This window comes from Pogonomyrmex barbatus, unplaced genomic scaffold (assembly GCF_055798465.1).
Source record: "Pogonomyrmex barbatus isolate J1 unplaced genomic scaffold, ASM5579846v1 scaffold1, whole genome shotgun sequence".
In the NCBI taxonomy this organism is placed as follows: Eukaryota; Metazoa; Arthropoda; class Insecta; order Hymenoptera; family Formicidae; genus Pogonomyrmex; species Pogonomyrmex barbatus.
The window spans coordinates 24,416,463-24,439,909 of record NW_028297098.1 but is presented as its reverse complement, the minus strand read 5'-3'; the positions used below and the strand labels follow the sequence as shown (position 1 = coordinate 24,439,909).

Sequence of the window (23,447 nt, the reverse complement as noted above, 5' to 3'; positions counted from 1 at the left end):
ATGCAGGTGCAAAATAATCATTATGCAACATATAAATCTTTAATCTAATACAAAATTAATTTGATAACGTTTAATTTTATATTAAATTTTTTGTTTATGTTAGTTTATATAAATTACATTTATTATTTATGCAGTAATTACTAATTTTACTTTGATGCGAATTGACTTTTATGAGCGATCCTTCAAGCCAATATTGCAATTGGTTAAGGAAAATTAAATGTAATAATAAGATAATTAAATATTTATAAAAAATTATTTAAATATTTATAAAAAATCCTTTTTTAACAATTAACACTTTGCCAAATTTATATATTTCATTAATTTAATAATTACGTGATTACATACAGTTACGTAAAATATTTGTATACTTCTTATAATCTGAAGAAATTCCATGTGTACGATAAATATACTTAACGTTTTATCTTCGTTCTTTTTTTTTCTTATACTTAACGCCCCCTTTCGTTCATATGTTCTTAAATCTTTCAACAAGAATTCTACAAGATTTTGTCTCCTCCTCGTTTTTTTCGATTTTTGATTCGATATGGCTGACGTGATCGCGTCAGAATTAATATCATATATAAAAGCTCATTCATAATTTGATTTTTAGATGCTGCCGCTATGAAGAACCTCCTTTATAAAACTACCTACGAGACGATGGCGACTGTATTTCCAATGGAAATTTCCATTACAGTTGGCATGCCGCGCACACGGCGCGACTGTACAGTCAACCATAAAAGTGGGAGCTCTTTCATTGCTTCGTCTATTTAAAATGATGGTCACGATGCTTTCTCTCTCTCTCTTTCTCTCTCTCTCTCTCTCTCTCTCTTTTCTCTCTTTTTTCTCTCCTTTTTTATCCTTTCTCTTTTTAATAAATCTAAATAAATCTTTTAATGCACAAAGTTGTGTTCATGTAAAAAATTTTTGCAAATTTATTATTATTATTATTATTTTCTTAAATTAATTATTTAATTATATATGTTTATATCGTTAGTTTTTATGATCAGAATAGAAGCTATAATTAATTATTTTACTAATTATTTATTAATAAAATTATTATTATTTATTACTTATTTTTTATTATATTAATTATTTTATTATTTTATTTTTATTTTATCACGAATGACAAGGGTCATTATTTATCTGTCGTTGATGATGGTACAGAACAGCTTTGAACGGTCTCTATCGGTCAGTACTATTAATACCGACAGTTGTCGATAAACGTGTAGGGAATAGGGCCTTTTCTTTAGATACTGAAAATTCTAGATGGTACAAGTAACACGAACAAACCTATAATGTGATTATGGTAACTAAAACGAACAGACGTTTTAGAACGTAGCGCGTAGGTCTGTTCTTTTCAGCTAAACTTACACAATTCATCTTTTCTCCTTTTCTCTCCATATTGGAGAGAAAAGAAAGAAAGATGATGAGTCGTGCGAGAAATTCAGCTAAAAAGAACAGGCCTAGCTCAAGCTGTTTATAACTCGTATGATGATGTCTCGACGGAATATGTATACGAGCGTGATACAAACTTCGTTAGTACGTTTTAACTACTCGGGGTGTGTTGGTCCGCTTTTGGGCATCCGTTGTTCTTAACGAGTGCACGAATCAAAATTCGCATAGAGAATCGCGGTGGTGTTTCTTATGAGCGTAACGAACGGTCCGCGACACGAATTATGGCGAAAGATGAAGGGGACGACGTGTTGCCGGACAAGGACGCGGCGAAAGGATTCTACGCCAAGTATGAACCCAAAGAGATCCTGGGCAGGTGCGTCCTTTCACACTTCGTAGGAGTTCAACAAGTTTCCTATCGTTAAGTTCGACTCGTGTCTAAATTGATAATGAGTACTATTCCATTTGTATTCTTGTGGCGCCAGCGATCACGATAAACGAGTACATACGTTTACTACGGAACATCCTTCAAAGTTGATTGACAATGACATTACATAATTAAAAGAAATTTCAATAAGTTTTCGTATAGATCAAAAATACTGATTGTTATTTCGGTAAGTTGGAATTTAATCTTTGTGAGTGGATATTTCAGGGGGATATCTTCTACTGTGAGAAGATGCATAGAGAAAGAGACAGGTATAGAGTATGCAGCTAAAATTATAGACATCAGCAATGAAATCAATGAGGATGGGCACACCATGAAGGATGCTACGCTGCAAGAAGTACAAATACTTCGTAGAGTAGCTGGACATCCTTACATTAGTAAATTTTCTATTCTTTGTTCTTTTCTAAAAATATTACAAATTACATGCTCTATTAATTTATTCCTAAAACATTTTTATATTGAATTTTATACTGAATGAAGCAAAAATTGGTGGTTATTTTTTTCATTTTCAGTTGAACTGCACGATGTTTTTGAATCTAATACATTTATATTTTTAATTTTTGAATTATGCAAGAATGGAGAGTTATTCGATTATCTTACGTCGGTTGTGACACTTTCTGAAAAGAAGACACGTTATATCATGAGACAAGTATTTGAAGGGATTCAACATGTACATAACCAAGGGATAGTACACAGAGATTTGAAACCTGAAAATATATTGCTCGATGATAACTTGAACGTAAAGATAACAGACTTTGGGTTTGCAAGAATATTGAAGCCTGGTGATAAATTAGAAGGTTGTATTACTTTTTAAATATGTATGTGTGTGTGTGTGTGTGTGTGTGTGTGTGTGTGTGTGTGTGTGTGTGTGTGTGTGTATGTATGTGTATGTGTAAATATGTATTTCCATTTTAGAAGATTAAATTTTTCATATATTTTTACAGATCTTTGTGGAACACCTGGTTATCTAGCACCAGAAGTATTAAAGTGTAATATGTTTGAGAATGCTGAAGGTTATGGATTTGAAGTTGATATGTAAGATTTTTTCATACTGAATTATAAAAATACATATATATATATATATATGAGTGCAGATATGCATATGATATTCAATGCTTCACGAGATTTGTTTTTTATAACTAAACTATCGTATATTGGATGCTTTCCATTTAATGGACACAAGTCGATAAAACTATCATTTTGTCCTTGTTAATCATTGAATGCCAAGAAAGAACGATACTTGTGTCGACTTTTGTCATTAAATGGAAAGCATCTATTCATATTTGAAATGAAATAGATTGTCAAATTTCAAATATATATTTGAATATATATTTGAAATTTGACAAAAACAAAAAAGAAGGTTTTTTTTTTAGTACGATCCTTTGAACAGGCCTATGAACATTGTAAACACATGCATGTATGCATGGTATATGCATGTATGCATGTGTATATGCATATACACTAATAAATAATATATGAATAGAAACAAATTTGATCACTTGAATTAATATGATATACCAAATTAATACACATTAAAAAAGTATTACAAGAGTGAGAAATATATATATATACACACATAGTAGTATGTGAGCTTTTTGATGATGAAATCATTAATGCATATTTTCTGCTAAATGACATGACAAAATTATCATTATTGAATATCTGTATAATTGTTAAATGTTTATATATTTTTACATTTCATTAACTTGATGTATATAATTTATAATGTATATTAATTGACGTAGTATGAGTGATCAAATTAATTACTTATTAAAAGATTCTATTATATTTTTCATTTTTACTTATGATGTAATAGATGGGCTTGTGGCGTGATTATGTTTACGCTATTAGTTGGCTGTCCTCCATTTTGGCATCGGAAGCAAATGGTCATGCTTAGAAATATAATGGAGGGAAATTATTCATTTACATCTCCTGAATGGGCTGACATAACAGGTAAAAATTATGATTGAAGAAAAATTATATTTTAATGAAATAATGACTTTAGAAAATGAATAAAATATAATGAATTAATAATAATGAATGTATGAATTAATTATAATGAATGTATTTTAGAGGCTCCAAAAGATTTAATAAGAAAGTTATTGGTTGTTGATCCTAAGAGAAGAATTTCTATAAAGGATGCATTGGAACATTCATTTTTCCATACTGTTGTAAGTACAGATAAACAAAAACATAAAATGTACCTTATTCGTAACTTCTAATTTAAAATGACAATAGCTTAATTTATAAAAAAATCCTTTTTCAAATAACTAATATTTTATGCACATCATGTTTCATAAAAGCACCAATAATTTGCTTTGTTTCTGTTTACCATTTTCAATTCAAAGTATACTTCAAAGTACTTATACTTCAAAGTATACTTATCATAAATATACATATAGAATGTTCTAGGATGAATTAGGTTATTTTTAAATAAATTTGTTTTGCTTGCTTTTATAAGAAAAGCGCTTACAAGTAGCATTAGCATTTTTCAACTTAGTTTTCTGAAACATATTTGTACAGCAATTAATTATTAATTGTTAATATAATAAATATGTTATCATTTTTCAACTTAGTTTTCTGAAACATATTTGTACAGCAATTAATTATTAATTGTTAATATAATAAATATGTTATCATTTCTCGTTTACATTCATTTTCTTAAACTACATTCCAAAATGTTCTTTCCAAGGAAAATTTTATTCAAAACATATAGTATGTATAATGTATTATATTATATTGAGTACAAATTTCCTTGAAGAGGATGTTTTGACAATCCTTCAACACTGATAATATGAAAGCAAGCAAAACTTGAGCTAAGAAGAAAGATAAATATGTTTCATTTTGAATGGTTTCTAAGATAGTTATTTAAGTGAACAATGGTAAAAATATAAAATAAAGAAATATTACCGTTAGAACTTGTTTCTCATATTTAATATTTAAATGACAAATTTGTTGTAGTTTAGAGCAAGATAAGATTTAAAAAATTTTATTTTCAATGCATTATGCAATTTATATGAAAAAATATATTGAATACATGATACATTGCTTAATGAGAAATAATTTTTACACATTTTTAAGATCCAATATGCAGACAAACAATTTTTCTTATATATCTATTTTTGTTAAATTTATTTTTGTATTTAATTTTATAAACAAAATTACGTATATATTATCAGTAAAAATAGTATTTTGTATCAAATTTAAATAACATTATTTGGAATAGAATATATTATATGAATTTTTTTTTATTATCTATTTATGCAATAATCTTCTAATTTTTTTCCTTTATCATACATAAATATCTGTATGAATTCTTTGTACTTAACATATAACATACACAGCAAAAAGCAAAGTAAATACACATACTTATAAATATTTGTGTTTTGCTATTGTATAATATAAATATGGGGATTATGGACACACATATTATACTATTTTCTGCTTAGTTATCTTTTATTGTTTTTATTTATAATATTTTTTTGCAGTAATTAGGATTGTCGTTTAAGACATTATATGATTATAAATTATTGACCTTACAGCTGTGGGATCAAGACATCGCTCCTCTAAAACGTTCTTTGTCGTCTAATTCGCGACGTCTGAGTAGGATATCTCAATTAGCTTTGGTAAATTTGATTATTTTTATTTTGAGATTTGTATTTGTTATATACAATATTTTTAATATTATGATAAAAATATGCTGTAATTATTATTGCTACATAATTCAGTGATTATTATTGTTGTTTTCATGTAATTAACATTTATTTTGTTTTAATCGACATTCATTCTTTGATAATATTTTACACCAATAGAAATATCTATAATTGAAAATCAGTAGAAATTAGTGTTGCTTTCGGATATAAATTGTTTCAATATTTTTGATGTATTGAATTATAGATACAAATATTTATCATAATAGTATGTCTGTTTTTGTTTAATAAAATACTTTAATATGTTTATATACATCCGTAATTTCTTGAGTTTGCATTTTTATTCAAATATATAGAATATTACTCATTTTGAAAAAAATATAATATTTAATAAAAAAAGGTTAAAAAAAGGAAATGTTAAATCTAAAAGAGTTAATATTGTCAGAGATAAAGATGATTTTCTATTTTGATAATGTAAATATCTTATTTTTCGTTTATCTAATATTATTTTTAAATCGAGTAGCACCTTAATTATAACATAATATTCTCTTTAGTGTCCACAAAAGATCTTCTCATAATTCTTCCTTCATTTCTACTTTGTATTTTTGTATCAAAACATTGTTTTCTGTTGAAAATGTTTGGTTTTTTTCGACTTCATAAATTATTTACTGTTGTGGTTCCATAAAGAAAGTCTTTGTAATTAATCGATTCGAATTTTCTGGATTTTTATGAGATTATGTAAAAAATGTAATATTCTGTGTACTGAAATAATATTGAGTTATAATTACGAATAGAAATTGTTTACAAATTTATTTGAAAAGAAATATTTTCGAAAGCGCTCGCGAATCTTTGATACAAAAATATCAAGTGATTGCATCTTTACACAAAAGAATCTATTAACAATTGACACCTTTATTTCCGCAGAATTGGCTTTTCAAACTAAATTTACTAAATATTGTTTATTTAAGGTTCCTGAGTACTCAGCTAAGAATTTCGGCACAGCGTCGCGATAAAAATTAGAAGCTTATTCATCCTTGCTCATCTTATCATTGCCCATTGGGTCGATCATGTAAGATTTTGCGGGATCAATTCGGGATGTAACTCTCTCAAACGTGAAAATGTGAAATTTTTCACGTGAACTTTTTCGCCATGTGGCCTTGGTGGTGAAAAGGTGGAAAGCTAGGAAATTAATAAATATGCTTCGGAATTAGAGAAGATTAGGGTTGCGTTAGGATTAAGTGTACGTAGTATATATACAATTGATTATTAAAAGATATATATAATACTGTACCAATAAAATAATTTTCATTAGCTATAAAACTATGAAATTATGTTTCATGATTTCACTTTCCACGCATCCAAGCTACATACATAATTGCTGTACGTGAAAAGTTTCACGTGAAATGTCAAGGTGTGAAAAATGAAAAGTAAAAAGTGAAAAGTGAAAAATTTCACGTAAAGTTACATGATTGACTCTCAGAATCAGGTAGAAGGGGAACTGCACAAAGAAGAAACATGTACATGTGTGCCCACATGATTCCCTCTTTGTATGCAGTTCCCCTCTTCTATCTGATTTTCGGCAAATCGAGACCTCATTCTGACACATGGTCACAATTTCAATAAGGCCGACTACCCAGGAGTCTTAATTTTCTCTTAAAATGATATAACTTTTTCTTTTAACATCTTATACATTTATAATTATTTAAGTATTATGTTGTATTTTCACATAACAATCTGTTATCAATATTAAAAATGTATAGTTGAATATACATGTGTGTTTGTTAACATTAACACTTTTTTTAACATTAACGCTATTTTTAACGCTAATTTAAGCATAGATATAGATCTTGGAGATAAACTCATATTATACTTACTGGAAATTGTCTGTTTAAGGCTTGGTTCTTTCGTCACAACTATATTGGTTTATGATATCATAGGGGACAAAATGATATGCAATAAATTAATTGTAAATACGTACAGCTTTATCTTTTAACCTTAAAAATATAAACATTTCTCGCCATATTATATCATCGTAAAACCGATATAACTGCCCGAAAAAGCCAAGTCTTAAGTTAAGAAGGATAGAGAGCTATTTAAGTATTCACAATTTTTTTTTAATAGGTCTTAAATGAATAGTCTTGCTAGACCAGTATAATTTTATTGACTTCTTTCTATTTATAATAGAAAGAAAATATGGCTGTTTAAAATATTGCTCTCTGTTTCATTTCATTGCTGTGTATAATTCGCTTAGAAATAATCACTGACAAATACTATTAAGACTATTAATTTATTCACTATGAACATCCAAATTGATAATGTCAAAAAGTAAAAAACATATAATGAAAATTTTTACAAAATATAAAATAAAATAAAAATGTTATTTTGTCGAAAAATATTTTAATATATTTTACAAGAGTTTTCTCGTTTCTGATATAATTCATGATTACAAAAGATGAATTAGCAGGAACTTTAAAGATCATCCATTCTAAGCAAATTTCTGTAAGAACCAAAGAAACCCCAGAAAGCTTGATTGACGTGAAAAATATTGATCTTATTGATTATTGATAAATTTCTGATCATTTATATATTTAAATAATGCATTATTAAATTCATGATTTTTTATTATATGAATATTTTGTATAAATAAGTATGTTATAATATCATATATATTGCTACTAAATTACAGTATTTTTCTACAGTTATAATCTCTATGAATGGTAATTGTAATGAAAATGTAATTTTTAAACAAAATTGTATATTACTGCTACATATATGTATATGGAATATCAATCTAAGGAATATCAGAATAATAATAAATTATTAAATTAATTATAAGCTAATTATTGAGATTTTAATAGTTGTGTTCTATAAAATTATTAGTCTTTAATAGTACTTTGTCTGTGTGAAGCAGTTTATCTTTCATAGATTTAGAGATCTAAGTGTTAATATTTAATTTCATTATATAACAAAGAGATCTTTATCTTTTATTATATTTAGCGAATCGTAATAACCATTTTAATAATTTCAATATTAATATAAAAAGCTTACTATTTTTGTTAAATGATGTTTAATGATGAAATTGATGAAGTTTTATTATAGTTTCATATTCATTGCGTAGGAATTGAAGGCGAAATCGTTTAATGCAAGGAAGAGATTCCAACTAGCAATTATTTGTGTGAGAGCTGTTATTCGTATCAAACGGCTTCATATCACACCTGAACCACTTTCGACACAAGTAGCTTGTACCGACCCGTATAGAATAAAGATCCTGCGAAAGGTAAAATGTTTTTATATTATAAAAAGCTTGTCTGTATTGTACGAAAAATTAGTGAATATGACCGCAATATGATATTATGGAATATATAATAGTTGTAAAGAAAAATATTGGTAGAATTTTATATATTTGCTAAGAGCATTCTTGATAATTATTTTCAGGTAATTGACGGCTGCGCGTTTCGTGTTTACGGTCATTGGGTTAAAAAGGGAGAAGGTCAGAATCGCGCTGCGCTTTTTGAAAACACATCAAAGACAGAATTGAAGCATCTATATGTTAGTAATTTAAGTAGATAACTATTGTTTTGTTAAATTACTCTAGTTAAATTTATTATTATTAGAATCTCCGATAAGCCTAATTGAATATGTTTCAGAGACAGATATAATTGTAACACGTTTAAAACAGAAATATTTTCTAAGATTGAAGTACAATGGCTATACAGTACTCGAGTTGATTAGAATTTTGCCGAAATTAATATCTTTATAAGATTGTCTGTAAATGCTTTGACGTTTATATAAAATTGGATTAAAATAGGATTTAAAATTAAAATTAAAATAGGAAAAAATTTGTATGAAGTATTTAAATTTTAAATCAGAAAATGAAATATTTTCTGATATTTTTAAATATGTTACAAGTTTTATAATGTGACAATATATGTCTCTATCATATGTGATAATATGGTAGAGTAACTATTTTGCTAAAAGTTATTAAGTCTTTCATTTTGTTCACTTAAAAAAACAAAGCAATATTAATAATATATTTAATATATTATAAAAAAAGATGTACTTCTTTAAACAACTACAGTGTTTTATAACATATATAATATAGACTGTACATGTTAATGTTCGCAAAATATAAAAATATTCCATGTTAGTATATGTAAAGATACATTTTTAGAGAGAAGAAAAGATTCTTTTTTTAGATTAATCCTTATTAGAAAATATATTGCATGTAAAATCTAGTCACAACTTTTGTACAAATAAATCTGTCTTAAAGCACAAATTATAGATTGACATATTTCTATAAGAAACTAATATATAAATCAAATTATTCAAGATCTTTAACACATATTTAATGCTTTAGATTGAATTAGATATTAGATTATATCATTGATTTAAAAAAATCAAGAAACGAATTTATCTAAAATTACACTGCATGAATATTCAAAGAGATAATCCAAATTATAAAATTAATACTTGTTTCATTATTTAAAAAAAAATGATTTTGTTATAAATTCTGTCATACTTATATGTGCTATATACAAAATTCATCATACAAGTATACACAATCAACATATCATTAATAAGAAAAAAATGAGTTTATTTGGAATGTTCACTAGTTGGAGAAGAGTATAAAAACGTATCTGTACTCTTTTTTCTGATTTAAAAAGTGTACTCCTCAAAAGAGTACATCTAATAATTAAATATAACGACATGAAATAATAAGAGTAATATAAATTATGTAATAAAAAGATGGAATAAATCTCAGAAAAAATTAATGTGAATTATGTATCTAATTTACTTAAAGATTGTTTAGTGAGCATAGGAATAAATGAATATTGAACCAAAGATAAATTTATAAAATTAATTACTTTTGCTGATCATGTTACCCTTACTATACTAGAAACTTATTATATTAGAAATAGATATGTATATGTATATAATTAAATATACATAAGACAGAAAAGAAGGATAAATATATAAAATTTAGTTGCAAAGAATCAATATTTCTCATGTATAAATCGTCTTCAGACTTAAATTTTTTTCAAAATTGCAAATTATCAATTAACGTCTTGCAAAAAATCGAGAAAAAAATGTGATGCGAATATATCTCTGGCAGCTGTGGCAGCGGTCACCTCGTGCCCCCTCTCTCGGTTCGGTATCCCACAGCCTCTCACGACCTCGTGGGCGCGTAGCGCGCGCGCACTGGCGAAAGTAAACAATAGAACGTAGCCCCGTCCGGCAAATGGGTAGAAGCGGCAACAACGCGCGCTCGTGCTCACGCTCGCGCGCCGCGTCGATCCATGTGACAGAGAAGGGACGTGACAAAAGGTGGCGGAGGGTGACGCCGCCACCGCCGCGATCGGAGCGCGAGTGTTTGCCCGGGCGAGCCGGGTGTCGGGTGTGCTTTGCGTGTCGTTCCTTCGCGGTATCCGCGTACGTGCTCGAGCGCCCGTACACCTCCGATGTCGCGCAACGTGCAGTAAAGGAGAACGCCGATGTGCGACGCCCCGCGTTCGCGGTGAGGTAAATACGATGCTCAGAAAGGAATGGCTAGCATGAAGTGCGTGAGTTTAACGAGTGATTACCGATACACACGATTAGAACGACAATAACGACGACGACGACGACGACGATGATAATGACGACGATGACGATGACGATGACGATGACGATGACGATGACGATGACGATGACGATGACCACGATGACCGCGATGATGATGATGGTGATGTGATAATGATAACGATAATAATAATAATGAAGATGATGATGATGATGACTATGATGACCACGACAGCGACGGCGACGATGACGATAGTGACGACGACGACGACGACGACGACGGTGGTGACGGCGACGACCAATCGACGGAGCGAGTGAACTCGCGAGGACAAGCGTTTTGCGAGACTTGTCTCACGCCCAGCGGGACTGCTGCGTCACATGGGCCGCGTTCATTCGTCGATACAGCCGGCTGACGTCACGAGCCGCGCGACGATTGGGCCGCGCCACGGTGCCCGGACACGTGAATCGTGGCCGAGCAAGCATGGCAGTTTGATGCGCAGTGGTTTTCAGTACTTGTAAAATGCCACCGCCACGCGCCAGATCGATCAGGTTATAACCTGCGTTTCGCCGCGCGCTCCGAAACGGTCGGCTCGTCGCGCGGTCGTGCTTACGATCGTGGGCATTTCTCTCGCGTCGATTCAACCGCCGTTTGTCGTCAGCCGCTCGCAGAATCCACGATCCGATTCAAGGGAACCACGCGCGCTGACAAGATCGCTATTCGTGTTCAGGACGGACTAGAACCAAGACCGGGGAAGAGGCGAAACGGTTGTCCGTCCACGGCTCGGTAGTGTGTCGTATCTGGTGTGCAAACGGGACGGGTGTAGGACGAGACATAACGTGTTTCAATTTGTAAGTTTGGCGGAGATACAACCTTTTCCATCTCTTTTCTTTCCATCTCTATTTATCGCCGACTGCACCTTTCTCTCTTACTCCAACTACCACGCCCGTTTGAGAGAAAGAGCGATAGAGGGACGGAGGCGTGAAAGAGGGAGGGAGAGAGGGAGAGAGAGAGAGAGAGAGAAAGAGAGAGCGCGTGTGAGAGGAAGAGAAAGAGAGAATGAGCGAGTGAGAGCGACGGAGTGCTACATGAGCGCGAGCGCGGTCGAGCCTCGGTGGACCATTATCTCCTACTAGCTTCTATTTAATTAACATGTGTATAGAGATGGTTGCGTGGCGTGTTTTCCGTGCCATAATAGTGCCGGCCAATAGCGCGACGTTCAGCCAGTGACATCACGGATCGCGAGCGTCCCGATTGGCCGGCATGCGTCGTCGACCATTCTAACGTGCGTGTCGCTTTGTCAATTTTTGGAGCTCGCGGTGCGGCGGGCACGCTCCCTCGGATATTTCGCGAGGACGCGTGTTTCTCGAGCTTCTCGTACGTGCACGGCTCTTACCACTGCCGTCGCCATCGAGGACAACAACGGTGACGACACGCAAACACTTCTGCTGTTGGCTAATCGTCGCAAATCATTCCGCTGCGCCGTGACACGCCGCTCCGCGCCATATCGCGCCATGCTATGCCATGCCACGCCACGCCACGCCACGCCGCTCCGCTCCGCTCCGCTCCCCCGCCCTCCCCCTCCCCCTCCCCCTCGCCCCTCGCCCCTCGCCCTCCACTATTTTCGCGTACTGACCCCGCGCGTCTCCCACAGAGAACGCGATCGCGCGACGTCGACGTCTTACGCTTTCGCGATTTCATCCACCTGCTTTCCAAATCAAATTTGAAGACTTTATTCTATTCCGCTAATTTAACATTTTTCTATTTTTCTTTTTATCTTTCTCGTTTTTTTTATTAAAAAAATTTTTTTTTTTAACATATAGTTTTCATCTTTGACAAACTGTTTATGGAAATTATTGTGTTTTAAACAACGCGTCGTTCAATCGTCTTTCGCGCTCTAATACATATCTATTCGGTGCTTTATACAGCAAACTTTTGCTACTTCGATATTTGCTATGGCACCGTTTATTATTTGCAAGGGATATCGATTTCTTTTGTTGCGAAGATTATATGATTACTAAAGTAAAGTCAGAAGACTCGCGAAAATGTCACAACAAAGAAATGTAAGGATAACTATGAGCTATCAAGCGCTGTTATCGATGCGCAAACATTTTGATTTACGTACTTGTTTCATATTAAAAAACAAAAGTGCGTAATAAAACCGATTGCTTGATTTCTCGCGCCGATACAATACAATCGCGTTCGTTCCTGTGGCCGTTTTCGCGCACGCAAATGCCACGTAACAAGACGCCACCTCCAGTCTCCCCTTTCTTTTTTTTTTTTTCGCCACGCACGTTTGAGCGGCTGGAAGCAAGGTGATCCGCGAAGACTGTCGCTAACGTTTGCACGATCTCGTGAATTGTCGATTTCCGATCAGCCGCGATATCGAATTTGCGCGCGCCTTTCTGGAACAGTGCGCCTTCATTTAATCGCGGTATCGAAGTATATAAAATACAATTGTACGGGACTCAATGTAGATTCTTTCATGAAGTGAAGAAAAGTAACAAATTTACGCACTGTTACACTTTGTAACTAGGTCCTTGATCGTTCGATGACTCCGCCGATTAAAAATAGGCGTTTGCGACGCGTTTGAAAAGTAATCTTTCGAATCCATATCTTTCTCGCGAGTACGATTATCTCGGAACAGCCTAGCTTCTTTTTTGAGCAGCCTGCTCGAGTCTCGGCTCTGGCAACGAGAGAGCTACGTCCTGCCGTTCTGCGCTGCAGGAAAAACAGAGCTGCGATGCGCCTGCGCGACACGCTCCGTCTGATGCGCCGTGCAAGAGCGGCATGAGTGGGTGGTCTGCAGTGGGGATGGAAAGGCTTCCCGCGCGACTGCGTTACGTCACGCGTGTACGTCACATGACGTACGTCGTAGACACACCGGTCGTGTTCGCGACATCCACGACATCCTCTCAGATAAACCCGATAACGCTGCCCAGTTCAGCGAGTTCTAGACAAAACGCGCGGTAAATGCCGATCAAGATCTCTCTCTCTCTCTCTCTCTCTCGATCTTGAGTTTAGCGATCGAGCTTCTTCGTTATTCCTCTCGTCATTCGCTTGCTCCGAAAAGTTTCTCGTGACTGACCGAATGTTTATTGTGGAGTATAAGAAGACTTTTAAAAATAACGTTGAGGGAGAAGAACGAGTTAGTCTCATCCAATATTATCGATACGAATAAATGCCCGTTCGCTAACCGACTCGTTTTTCCCGCATGCAGCTTACAACGCGGCGGCTAGCAGCGTCGAAGGAGGAGGAGGGGTGAGGGCAGGGAAGCGGGAATCGAGTGTCTGCGACTTACTCCTGCCGATTCATTGCCGGCGTCCGGGAGCGACGACGACGACGACGACGACGGCGGCGGCGGCGGCGGCTGCGACTGTGGCGTCGGTGTTCGCTGCTGCCGCGACGCCGGTAATTCGATGCGGCGGAGTCAGAACGACCATCCGGCGGGTATTCGCGAGCACAGAGATCCGGCGCAGCAGCAGCAGCAGCACCAGCAACATCGCCGCCATCATCACCAACGCATCCCTCCCCCCTCCGCGCTCACCACGACGGAGCAGCAAACTCGCCGCAGGATGAGCTTGGAAACGTTACTGCAAGCGGCCTACTATGTCGAACAACAGGAAGAGAAGAGGCGGGAGCGCCTGGCGAGCACTTCGTCCTCCTCCTCTTCTTGCGACCAGCACTCCTTTGCGCCTGCGCCGACCCACTCCAATCACACTTACACCTCTGGCGAGCCACGTGGTGAGTACCACGCGCCGTTTCTCCGGCGACCTTTTACGTTATACGTTACCACAATAAGATGCAATGGCTCGTGCGCGGAGGTCGAACCGATGATTTTTCTGAAAAGCTGCTTAACATCTTGCTTGCCATGTCGCTCATATATGAATGACGCTCAGTTTCGCGAAAAAGAATAGAATATTTATACGAATATTTATATAATATTGTTATGACTTACGTATGTAAAATACAATCATAATTTTTGAACGTAAAGATTAAATTAAATTAATTTAAATATTAAGACAAAACTATGAAATAGCCATTTTTGATCATGGTTGGATCCTGCAATAATTAATATTTAAATTCAATAGGCTTTGTTTATCAATTATATGCTGTTATTTTTTCATAGACAATATAGTTAACTAAAGCTAAAACTATTTTCTAATTAACCAGTAATCAATTTAATCATATCGATTAAAAATCCTCTACGAAATTTTTTATTGAGAAAAATATATCAAATCGAATTTTTCTTATTATATATTTAAATATTTGCTTTTAAATTTTGTTTTCGAAAGAAACGAATACATGATGCTTTTACAATGTGTTAATATATCAATAAATGTATGCATGAATGATGCGATGTTTTTCAAAGTAGTTTTCCGTCGTACTACTTTTCGCAATACAGACAAATAATCCGTAAAAGCCTTCACTGTGTCATTGCATTATCAAATTGCTTATATATTTTTCTACCGTGACAGTAGTCTCGTGAACGCAGTGAGTAATCTGCTGATAACAATTAATAATTAATGTCTCTTTCGAAATGTAAAAATATCGATTGAGTCATTACACGATGGATTATATGTTAAATTGGGAAACTATATAAAATGCGTCTGCAAAACATTATTTTAAGTATTTTTATCTTTCCTCAATTGAATACTATGAAAGCAACAAATAAGTGAAATGCGCACAAACAATACTGTCTTTTATTTTACATCTGTAAATAAAAATCGTAGTGTAGAAGGTGATACTCTACGTGCGCTTTTTTTACTTGATTAGATTAGATAAAGATATCTACGTATAACATCAATAAAAGGAATTGTAACTGCGAAATATTGCCATTTTTTGAAAGATATCTATACAACCTTTTTCTGAAAGGCATTTTTTCTGATAATCTTTGCTCAAAAATTTTAATTTCAATTTTATTACGAGATATCGGCGATATCGATTCGATTAAGTGAGATAATGAATATATCCTTTCTTCCCCCCCCCCTCTCTCTCGTTCGTGGTCCCTCTTATGTAAATTTGAAAATACACAATGTTGATAATCACGTCTGCTTTGAATGAGAAGCACTGATACAGTTGCGTGCGATGACCACGCGTTCACCGCCTCCAAATTAGGTATGATTTACCTCATGGCAGTGTTTCTCAATCATCTCGAACATGGAGAGAAAGTAACGAAGACGTTCCCTCCACCTTCACACACACACACACACACACACACACACACACACACACACACACACACACACACACACACACACACACACACAACCAAGAACACCATACGTTTTAGAACAACTGGTTTTGACTAGCCTACCTTGGCCTTGCATTGGCTCTGTTTCTGTGGAGGTATTTCTTTCCCTTCCTTTTAACTGTCACAAAATGGAGTATAGCACAACAGGTTAAACGTTATTTTTATGTGGTTTATGTTAACTCCGCCCCTAAATAGGATTTATCGGTCTATCGACCAATCGATACTGTCTTTGTGTAAATAAGAAACTGACTAAATGATTGGTGTCCTATTCTTTCGGTTACTACCAATAGGGAAGTTTTTCCGGGTTAACAAACAGCCAATCCTGTGAGACGTGTTCTTGAAAATCGTGCAAGGAAAGTTGTCGAGACGTATGTAGAACATGTGCGAAAATTATTTCTTCTTTCGCTTCCTCCTTATCTCGCAAAAATCTCGGCAAAAATTGCCGAGACTAATTAAGACGAAAAATTTCTTTATCCTATAGATAATGCCGCGAGAATCACTAAACGTATGATATGAATTTTTCCATTCCAATTTCCTTTATAAGATGCAATCACCAGTAAGTCAAGCTTATTATCACTATTCTTTGAAAGCACCGAGGATGATGGAATTTTCCCTTTCTCGTGATGTAGTCAGCCGTGTGCGAAAATGCATCGCGGAGAATTCGCAAGGATATGGGGAAGAGACAAAAAAAAAAAGGAGGGATCGTGCGAAAGAAGAGAATAGGCTTTAATCATTGGATGACGACGAGACACGAAGCGAAGCGAAAGAGATATATGAAGGAAATATAAAGGATCCGACTAACTCGCCGTGAGCTTCGCATCTTTCTGCTTGTAGCGGAATTAACGTGCGCGTGCGTTCGAACCACTTGCATGCGGAATGAGACAAGAAGAGAGGGAGGAAGAGAGAGGATGGGAGGGAGAGAGTTATCGACGGCGGGAGGGAGGAGGTGGGGAGGGGGAGGGGGAGGGGGATTGTGAAGGGTGACGGAAGTCGGGCAACTCGGATGAGGGACGGAGAGAGCTGTAGGAATCGTCACGGACGATGTAGGGAGGGAAAACGGCGCGAAACCGAGGGCGAAGGGGAGGGAGAGAAAGCACCGATGGTGACCGTAGTAGTGATGCGGCGGCATGGTCACGATGGTGGGGCAATGGTGGGGGCGGTAAATCCGGGTACCGTGCGCGTGTTCAGTCGTTACACGAAGGTAGGAGTGGAGGGGGCGACCCGGTCACTGACTCTGAAACTACGGCGCGGTGGACACTCGCGCTTCATTCATGAGCGCGCCATCTACTCGTATGCGCAGCTGTTACTCTTGTCTTTCTCTTCCTCCGTTTCTTCAATCTTTCGATATTATCGCGTAGATATATTTACTAGAAATTGTCGTGCGTAAGACAATAAACTACGACTGATAATGCATAAAGCGAGAGAGAAATTTTACGGACTATGGCATGTCTTCATTTTATGAATCATTATCGCATTGTCACATAGTTGATAGGAATAATCTTCTTTTTCTCGTCTAGAACGGAAAAGTTTGCCAGTATCGCTCTCGCTCGCACAACTTTGACCGTAATGCGGATGGTTTAAACGCCGTAATTTGCTCTCTATCTTCGTACATCCGGTCTCTTATCCTGGTGCGCGTGTTGTACAGGCACGACGACGCGTGATTATACCTGATGTAACAGGCTACATGTGTTAAACGACCATTTAAGACTATCTATCGTGCACGCGGCTGAAGGGGATGCAATTTCACTTTATAACGTCGTAATACGTCTGTTTTTCTCCACGTTTTACGCTGCACTATGCAAATATTGAAAGAGAGAAAGAGAGATTTGATATCATCCTTTACTCGCTTCATTTATTTTTACAACGAGAAATGTGCAATATTGAATCTTTCCATAGATAATTGAAATTTTTAATCCTTTTATTATCAAGTAATAACATATTGACCAATCATGAAACGTGATATCGAAAGACAGATATAGACATTAAAACCTCACATATGCATTTCTTATGAGTTTTCTTAAATCATCATTTAAATAACAAAATTATAACTAGGAAAACATCAGATTAATATATGACGCACGTACACGTATATTTATTATACGTAAACAATTAATTTTTATTTTTTTAAGATAAATCCGTTATTGCAATTTTAATTAGCAAAACTTTTAAATTTGCAGACGTTAACTACTCTTAAGAAATAAGGATATAGAATAGATGTAGGCTGAATATAGTTTATTTCTGCAATTTTAGTCTAAGTTTGAATGTAACAAAAATTGAGATTTTTTTAATTTATGAAAGCTCAATTTATATAATTATGATTCATGATCAAAAGAAAAATTGGGTGTATTTCAAAATAATATGTGATTAGAATAAGTCTACTATATCCCACATTGTATGTTACACAGAAAAGGACGTGTAATAACAATTTTATTTTTATATAAGTAATGTAATGCAATTGAATGAACTGCGATGTAAGAAATTTAAAAAAAAAATTTTTATTTTATGTGACAAATTTTCTGTTATATACGTGTGCAAATTTGTGTGCGTGCGTGTGCGCGCGCACACACATGCGTTAAAACGAAATGTGGAAATGCAGTCAGTAACGAGCGGTGAACACGCGGTGAGCAGATCGGCTAAAGTACGCATGCGCGTCGTCCCCGGGTAAACTCCCACCATGCACGACGGCCGCGTGGTGTTCTGATCAATTTGCGATGTTGCCAGTTTCTTTACGGCTAAGGGGAGGGGTTGCGGCGGGCGAGCGAATTGAAGCGAGACAGAGCTGCTTTGACAAGTTTGGATAACCTCCCCACCCTCATTCCTATTACACGCTCGTGTCGACCCCTTCCACTCGATCGCAACCCCCACCCGTCCGCATTGTCCGGACCGTTCTAGGGGATTCTCCTCGCTTTATTCCCCAACCACATCTAGCACGTGGAAACGCGCTTCTTTCAATTTTTACTTTACCGACCTATACTTTATCGACCTGTGGATTCGCGAGTCATCTTTATGGCGCAAGAAGTTCTCGCGGAAATCTGGAATAGATAGGAAGATGAAATATAACAGATGCATCCCCTATGCTTCTCCGTATAAGTGTGTTGACGTTCTTATCACAAAATGAAGAGGAAAAAATAGTTCTCACCAATTCAAACAAAAGATGACTTATAAACATAATAAACGTAAATAAATAAAATACGTAAACAATTAAAAAAAGATTTTAAAATTTTATTATGTAAAACATTTACAGAATAAAAAGATAAAATAAAATAAAATAAAATAAAAAAAAATTAATTTAAGTCCGCAGACAAATTTTAACGAAGACGATTGCTTGTTTATATATATTAAATATTATAACTGGACTTATTTTGAGTAAAAAACACCAAAAACTATATATATATATATCAAAATACATTTTGCAAAAGACAAAAAGGTTTGAGTCGATATGAGTCGTTTATTTTGTTTTATCTTCATCGGGGATTGAATAGCGGATATATGTTGACATTACACAGTTTTTGTAAATAATATAAATATATTATATATTTTTTTTAAATTATTTATAATATATATTAATAAAATGTATATGACATTGTATATGACATTTAACAAATAAATTATTTACATGTTTTTTTTAGGTGCCAAATGTAAAAGAGAACGCACAGAATCAGATGACCTTTTCTGCGAAGAGAAGATGCTGATTATCGACGGTGAGTGTATTTCACATCATCATTTACACATTCAAAATTGCATGCAAAATTGCACAAATTAGAAAGGCGTGGCGTGGGATATATTAAATAATTGTATAATTGACAATTTTGTAACATGATAATATAACAATTTGCTCTAACAAAGAAAATTTTTATGTGTCAAAATTGAAAAGAAATACTAATCGGACATAATTATATATACTATATATCGGAAATTCATGGTGGTGGCAAGTTCATTGTGCCCTTGGATAAATCCGGCACTGAAGATCGCGGCAGTGCTCCAGATAGAGCGTGCGCGATCGAACGTGCTCGGAGTTATCCCGACTGCCAACGTGTCGCGTCGCGTTCTATGGAACAAGTAGCTTTCGCGCGACGAGGATAGAACGACTGTGTCGAGAACGACTGTATTGACTACAGACAATTCTCGCGAAGACGGAGATGTCACTGCCGCGGAAGGGACAGGTGGGGAGTTGCCGCCGCCACTACCACCGCCACCGCCATCGCAACCGCCACCGCCACCGCCACCGCCACCGTCATCGCCACCACCGCTGTCTGGCGAGAAGGGAGGCATGAGAGGACGTCATCCTCAGGTTGGAGGTGGCGGCACGCAAGTTCAGGTTTCAGTCGGTGCCCGCGACTCATGCGGTACGAGTTTCACTCGATTACTACACGCTCGATTGATCGCGATTGCCGAATCTGGAGTAAGGTCGGGAACAGCTGATCAACGTTTTCTCGAAAGTATAGAATGTATCGCGATCACGACATAAAAACATATATAGCGTACATTGTCAGTTGCGATTCGTGAAGCTATATGAGTGGCATAAAGTGCAAGATCAGTGGGATTGGTGCCTGTTCTTCGCTGTCAGCGCGAGGATTCTTCCTCGCTGTAATCTCCTCCCGCAAATCGCACGCAATCGTTTCTCGAATCCATTTTGAAACAGCATAAGATATTTGGATAACGCCTCAATCGACAAGCGCAATTTTCATGAAAAAAAAAAAAAAAAAAAAAAAAATGGCCTTGGAAAATGCTCTTTCGGGGATCATCCCTGAGAAATGAAGCGGATGAGCGGCAATGCGACCCTCGAAATCGCTCGAGCGGACTCGCTATTTCACGGCGAATGGCTTTCGAAAGTCTGGATTTTTTCCTAGCGTATCATCGACCTCAACGCACTAGTCCTCATCGTAATCCTCCCTTCTCTGTCGCCGTCACGGCATTGCGGGCCCCTCTCTCTCTCTATATGTCGCACATTTCGCATTCCTATGACAGTTTCTTTGCGCGACCTTCTTGCTCCGGATAGACTCCCTTGGTGCGCCGACAGTGACGGCATTATCGGATCTGTCGTGAAATTTAGCGGATTCGGCGACCGACGACAACGATACCAAATGCCCAGCGGCAGCGGCGAAGAAGCGAATGTAGCATTCGTCCGATCGATTTTCCCCGAGTGAAAGCTTAAACCGGGGAGTAGCTTGAACGGAAGTTTCTTTCCGCGTTGCTTAGGAAGATGGGTGTTCTCCTGGTGCCAGACGGAATTACGTCGCCGGTAATGCAATCGCGCGTGAATCTGAACGTGCGCGACACCGTCGTCGACATCGGCGTCGTGGCCGAGACAAATAACAACGTGAGCGACCTGACGGACGTGAATAGCCTACCGCCGCCGGTGCCGACGCATGTCGTTGGTATAATCGACATCGTCAACGATGACGAATCGCCGCGACGTAATAGAGAATGGACGCCCCCGCCGAAGAAAAAATGGATACGGCACTACTTGCTCGGTGAGGTCCCTTCCTTCGTCCTGAAGGGCTTTATTCGAATCCAAATGAAGTTTGCCCTACACGTGCGCAGTGTGAAATTTAAAAAACTAATTTTTTTTTTTTTAAAGAAAGCGAATGAATTTTAATTGTTTATTAAATTGTTGGAGTTTGAAGGCATATTCCGAAAATATCATACACTTTTTCGTTCATGTTAAATCTTTATTTTACATGTAAAGTAAAAAGAGATTTATTCTTTTCCATTTGCGATAAATATATACTATTTTCAATATTTTTTTTTTTTTTACCTTTGTACATCTGGTGCCCCCCACCTTGCGGCATGAAAAAAAGGCACACAACTCAGAATTGTAAGGTGTTTATGAGCTTTCGAATCTTGCAAATTAAAAATTTTGAACTTGTCACTGTGGATTAAAATTTGATTTTTCAAGGGGGGAGGGCTGAGGGAACGTCCAATATTCAATAAAATTTATTAATATATAAATTTATTTGGAATTTATTCGAGTCTATTGTATAATGTATCTGATAGATATACATTGGTTCTTACTTTTCGAACGCTCCTCGTAATGATTAGGAATAATCTTGGAAACAAAGCTTTTGATGCTAGAAGCGTTTTACGATTTTACAAATAAAATGGGATCTTTCCGCGAAATCAGATTTCGTGCCGAAGATTTATTTTGTCGACTTCCGATTTTGAACCGTTTACAAATAAAATTTTTAACAAATGACGCTCTATTGAAATTTTATCTTTCGGCAGCCGACTGATTCCATTATCTAAAAACATTTTTTTTTTGCGCTCTAAAATTTCTCAAGATGTTTAATAACACATTTTAGTGCTTCGAAAAATTTATGTATGTGGCAGAAGTAAATTTTAATCACTTGTCACATACAGCCTGCTGTCTTTTAGAAGTTTTCTCACTTTGAAAATGTTGAAGCAAATCTCGACAACGTATATTCATTCAACTTTTATTTGTATATATATGATATTTAACTATGCCTTTTTATCCAATCATTACTTGCTTTATTTAAATTATACTTTCTATTAAAAATTATTGGAAAATGTATAAAATTCTTCATTTATTTTCCCTCTCGTTAATAGTTAACACATTCCTTAAGCAAATAGATAATAATTGTTTGCAGTAATATTTTTTAAATATCGAATATCTAGTTACTGTCATTATTTTAGTTAATTCTTTGGTCAATTTTATTTCAAGAAACATTCACAGAAACATTAATAACTCTTTAACGAACAACTGAAAGTAACAAAGTTCTTAATCTTTAAATGTTATTAGATTAAGCATAAACTAATATTTTTTTTATTTATGATGAAATTTTAATTGAAGTATAATTATAAAAAAGTATAGAAGTAAAAATAAACAATATTATAGATTATGTTAAATAATCGGTTTTTGATATTTCCATTGAATAAAACTTATCTATTTATTTTTTATTAATCTTAGTCTACTTATGCAACGGAATACTTCATATGTTTATGTAAAGTAAATATATCGTGATTTTTTTATGAAATGCACATGACCTTTATACATCATATCAAGAATTTAGATGAATTTTTTTATGAGATATGAGGGCTACATATCCTTATGTATTGCGTTTTTCCATTAATGCTGCATAAATTAAAATAAATATCAGATATAAGTTGGAAATTTGATTAATTATTTTTTAT

At 35.3% G+C, this 23,447-nt stretch overlaps 2 protein-coding genes across 8 annotated transcripts in view; both read left to right on the top strand.

The window, feature by feature from the left end:
* The first annotated feature begins 1,351 nt into the window (after positions 1-1,351).
* PhKgamma (phosphorylase kinase gamma) lies at positions 1,352-9,760 on the top strand. Of its 2 annotated transcripts, XM_011650087.3 has the most exons (9): positions 1,352-1,765; positions 2,042-2,211; positions 2,347-2,631; positions 2,779-2,869; positions 3,651-3,787; positions 3,908-4,005; positions 5,377-5,460; positions 8,603-8,761; positions 8,920-9,760. In XM_011650087.3, the coding sequence occupies exons 1-9, from the start codon at positions 1,674-1,676 to the stop codon at positions 9,052-9,054; spliced, it is 1,251 nt and encodes a 416-aa protein (XP_011648389.2). In that variant the 5' UTR covers positions 1,352-1,673; the 3' UTR covers positions 9,055-9,760. The 2 variants fall into 2 exon arrangements, with proteins under 2 accessions (XP_011648389.2, XP_011648390.2); XM_011650088.3 differs by lacking the exon at positions 5,377-5,460 and having other exon boundaries at positions 1,354-1,765.
* Positions 9,761-10,736: 976 nt separating this feature from the next.
* Positions 10,737-23,447, top strand: part of LOC105434368 (uncharacterized) — a 30,070-nt gene continuing 17,359 nt past the window's right edge. For 2 of the 6 annotated variants that reach the window (XM_089071422.1, XM_089071409.1), the window contains exons 1-4: positions 10,737-11,004; positions 14,262-14,785; positions 19,925-19,996; positions 20,414-20,641. In XM_089071422.1, coding sequence (XP_088927548.1) covers positions 14,461-14,785; positions 19,925-19,996; positions 20,414-20,641 — 625 coding nt within the window. In that variant the 5' untranslated portion in view covers positions 10,737-11,004; positions 14,262-14,460. Of the gene's footprint in view, positions 11,893-13,788; positions 14,190-14,261; positions 14,786-19,924; positions 19,997-20,413; positions 20,642-20,761; positions 21,770-23,447 lie in introns of those variants that run through there. The other 4 variants (XM_089071413.1, XM_089071416.1, XM_089071426.1 and 1 more) reach the window with 4 other exon arrangements.

Coding starts and splice junctions, on each gene's coding strand:
- PhKgamma (XM_011650087.3), top strand. CDS start 1,674: ATGGCGAAAGATGAAGGGGACGACGTGTTGCCGGACAAGGACGCGGCG. Junction 1,766..2,041: donor CCCAAAGAGATCCTGGGCAG/GTGCGTCCTTTC, acceptor TGGATATTTCAG/GGGGATATCTTCTACTGTGA. Junction 8,762..8,919: donor GAATAAAGATCCTGCGAAAG/GTAAAATGTTTT, acceptor AATTATTTTCAG/GTAATTGACGGCTGCGCGTT.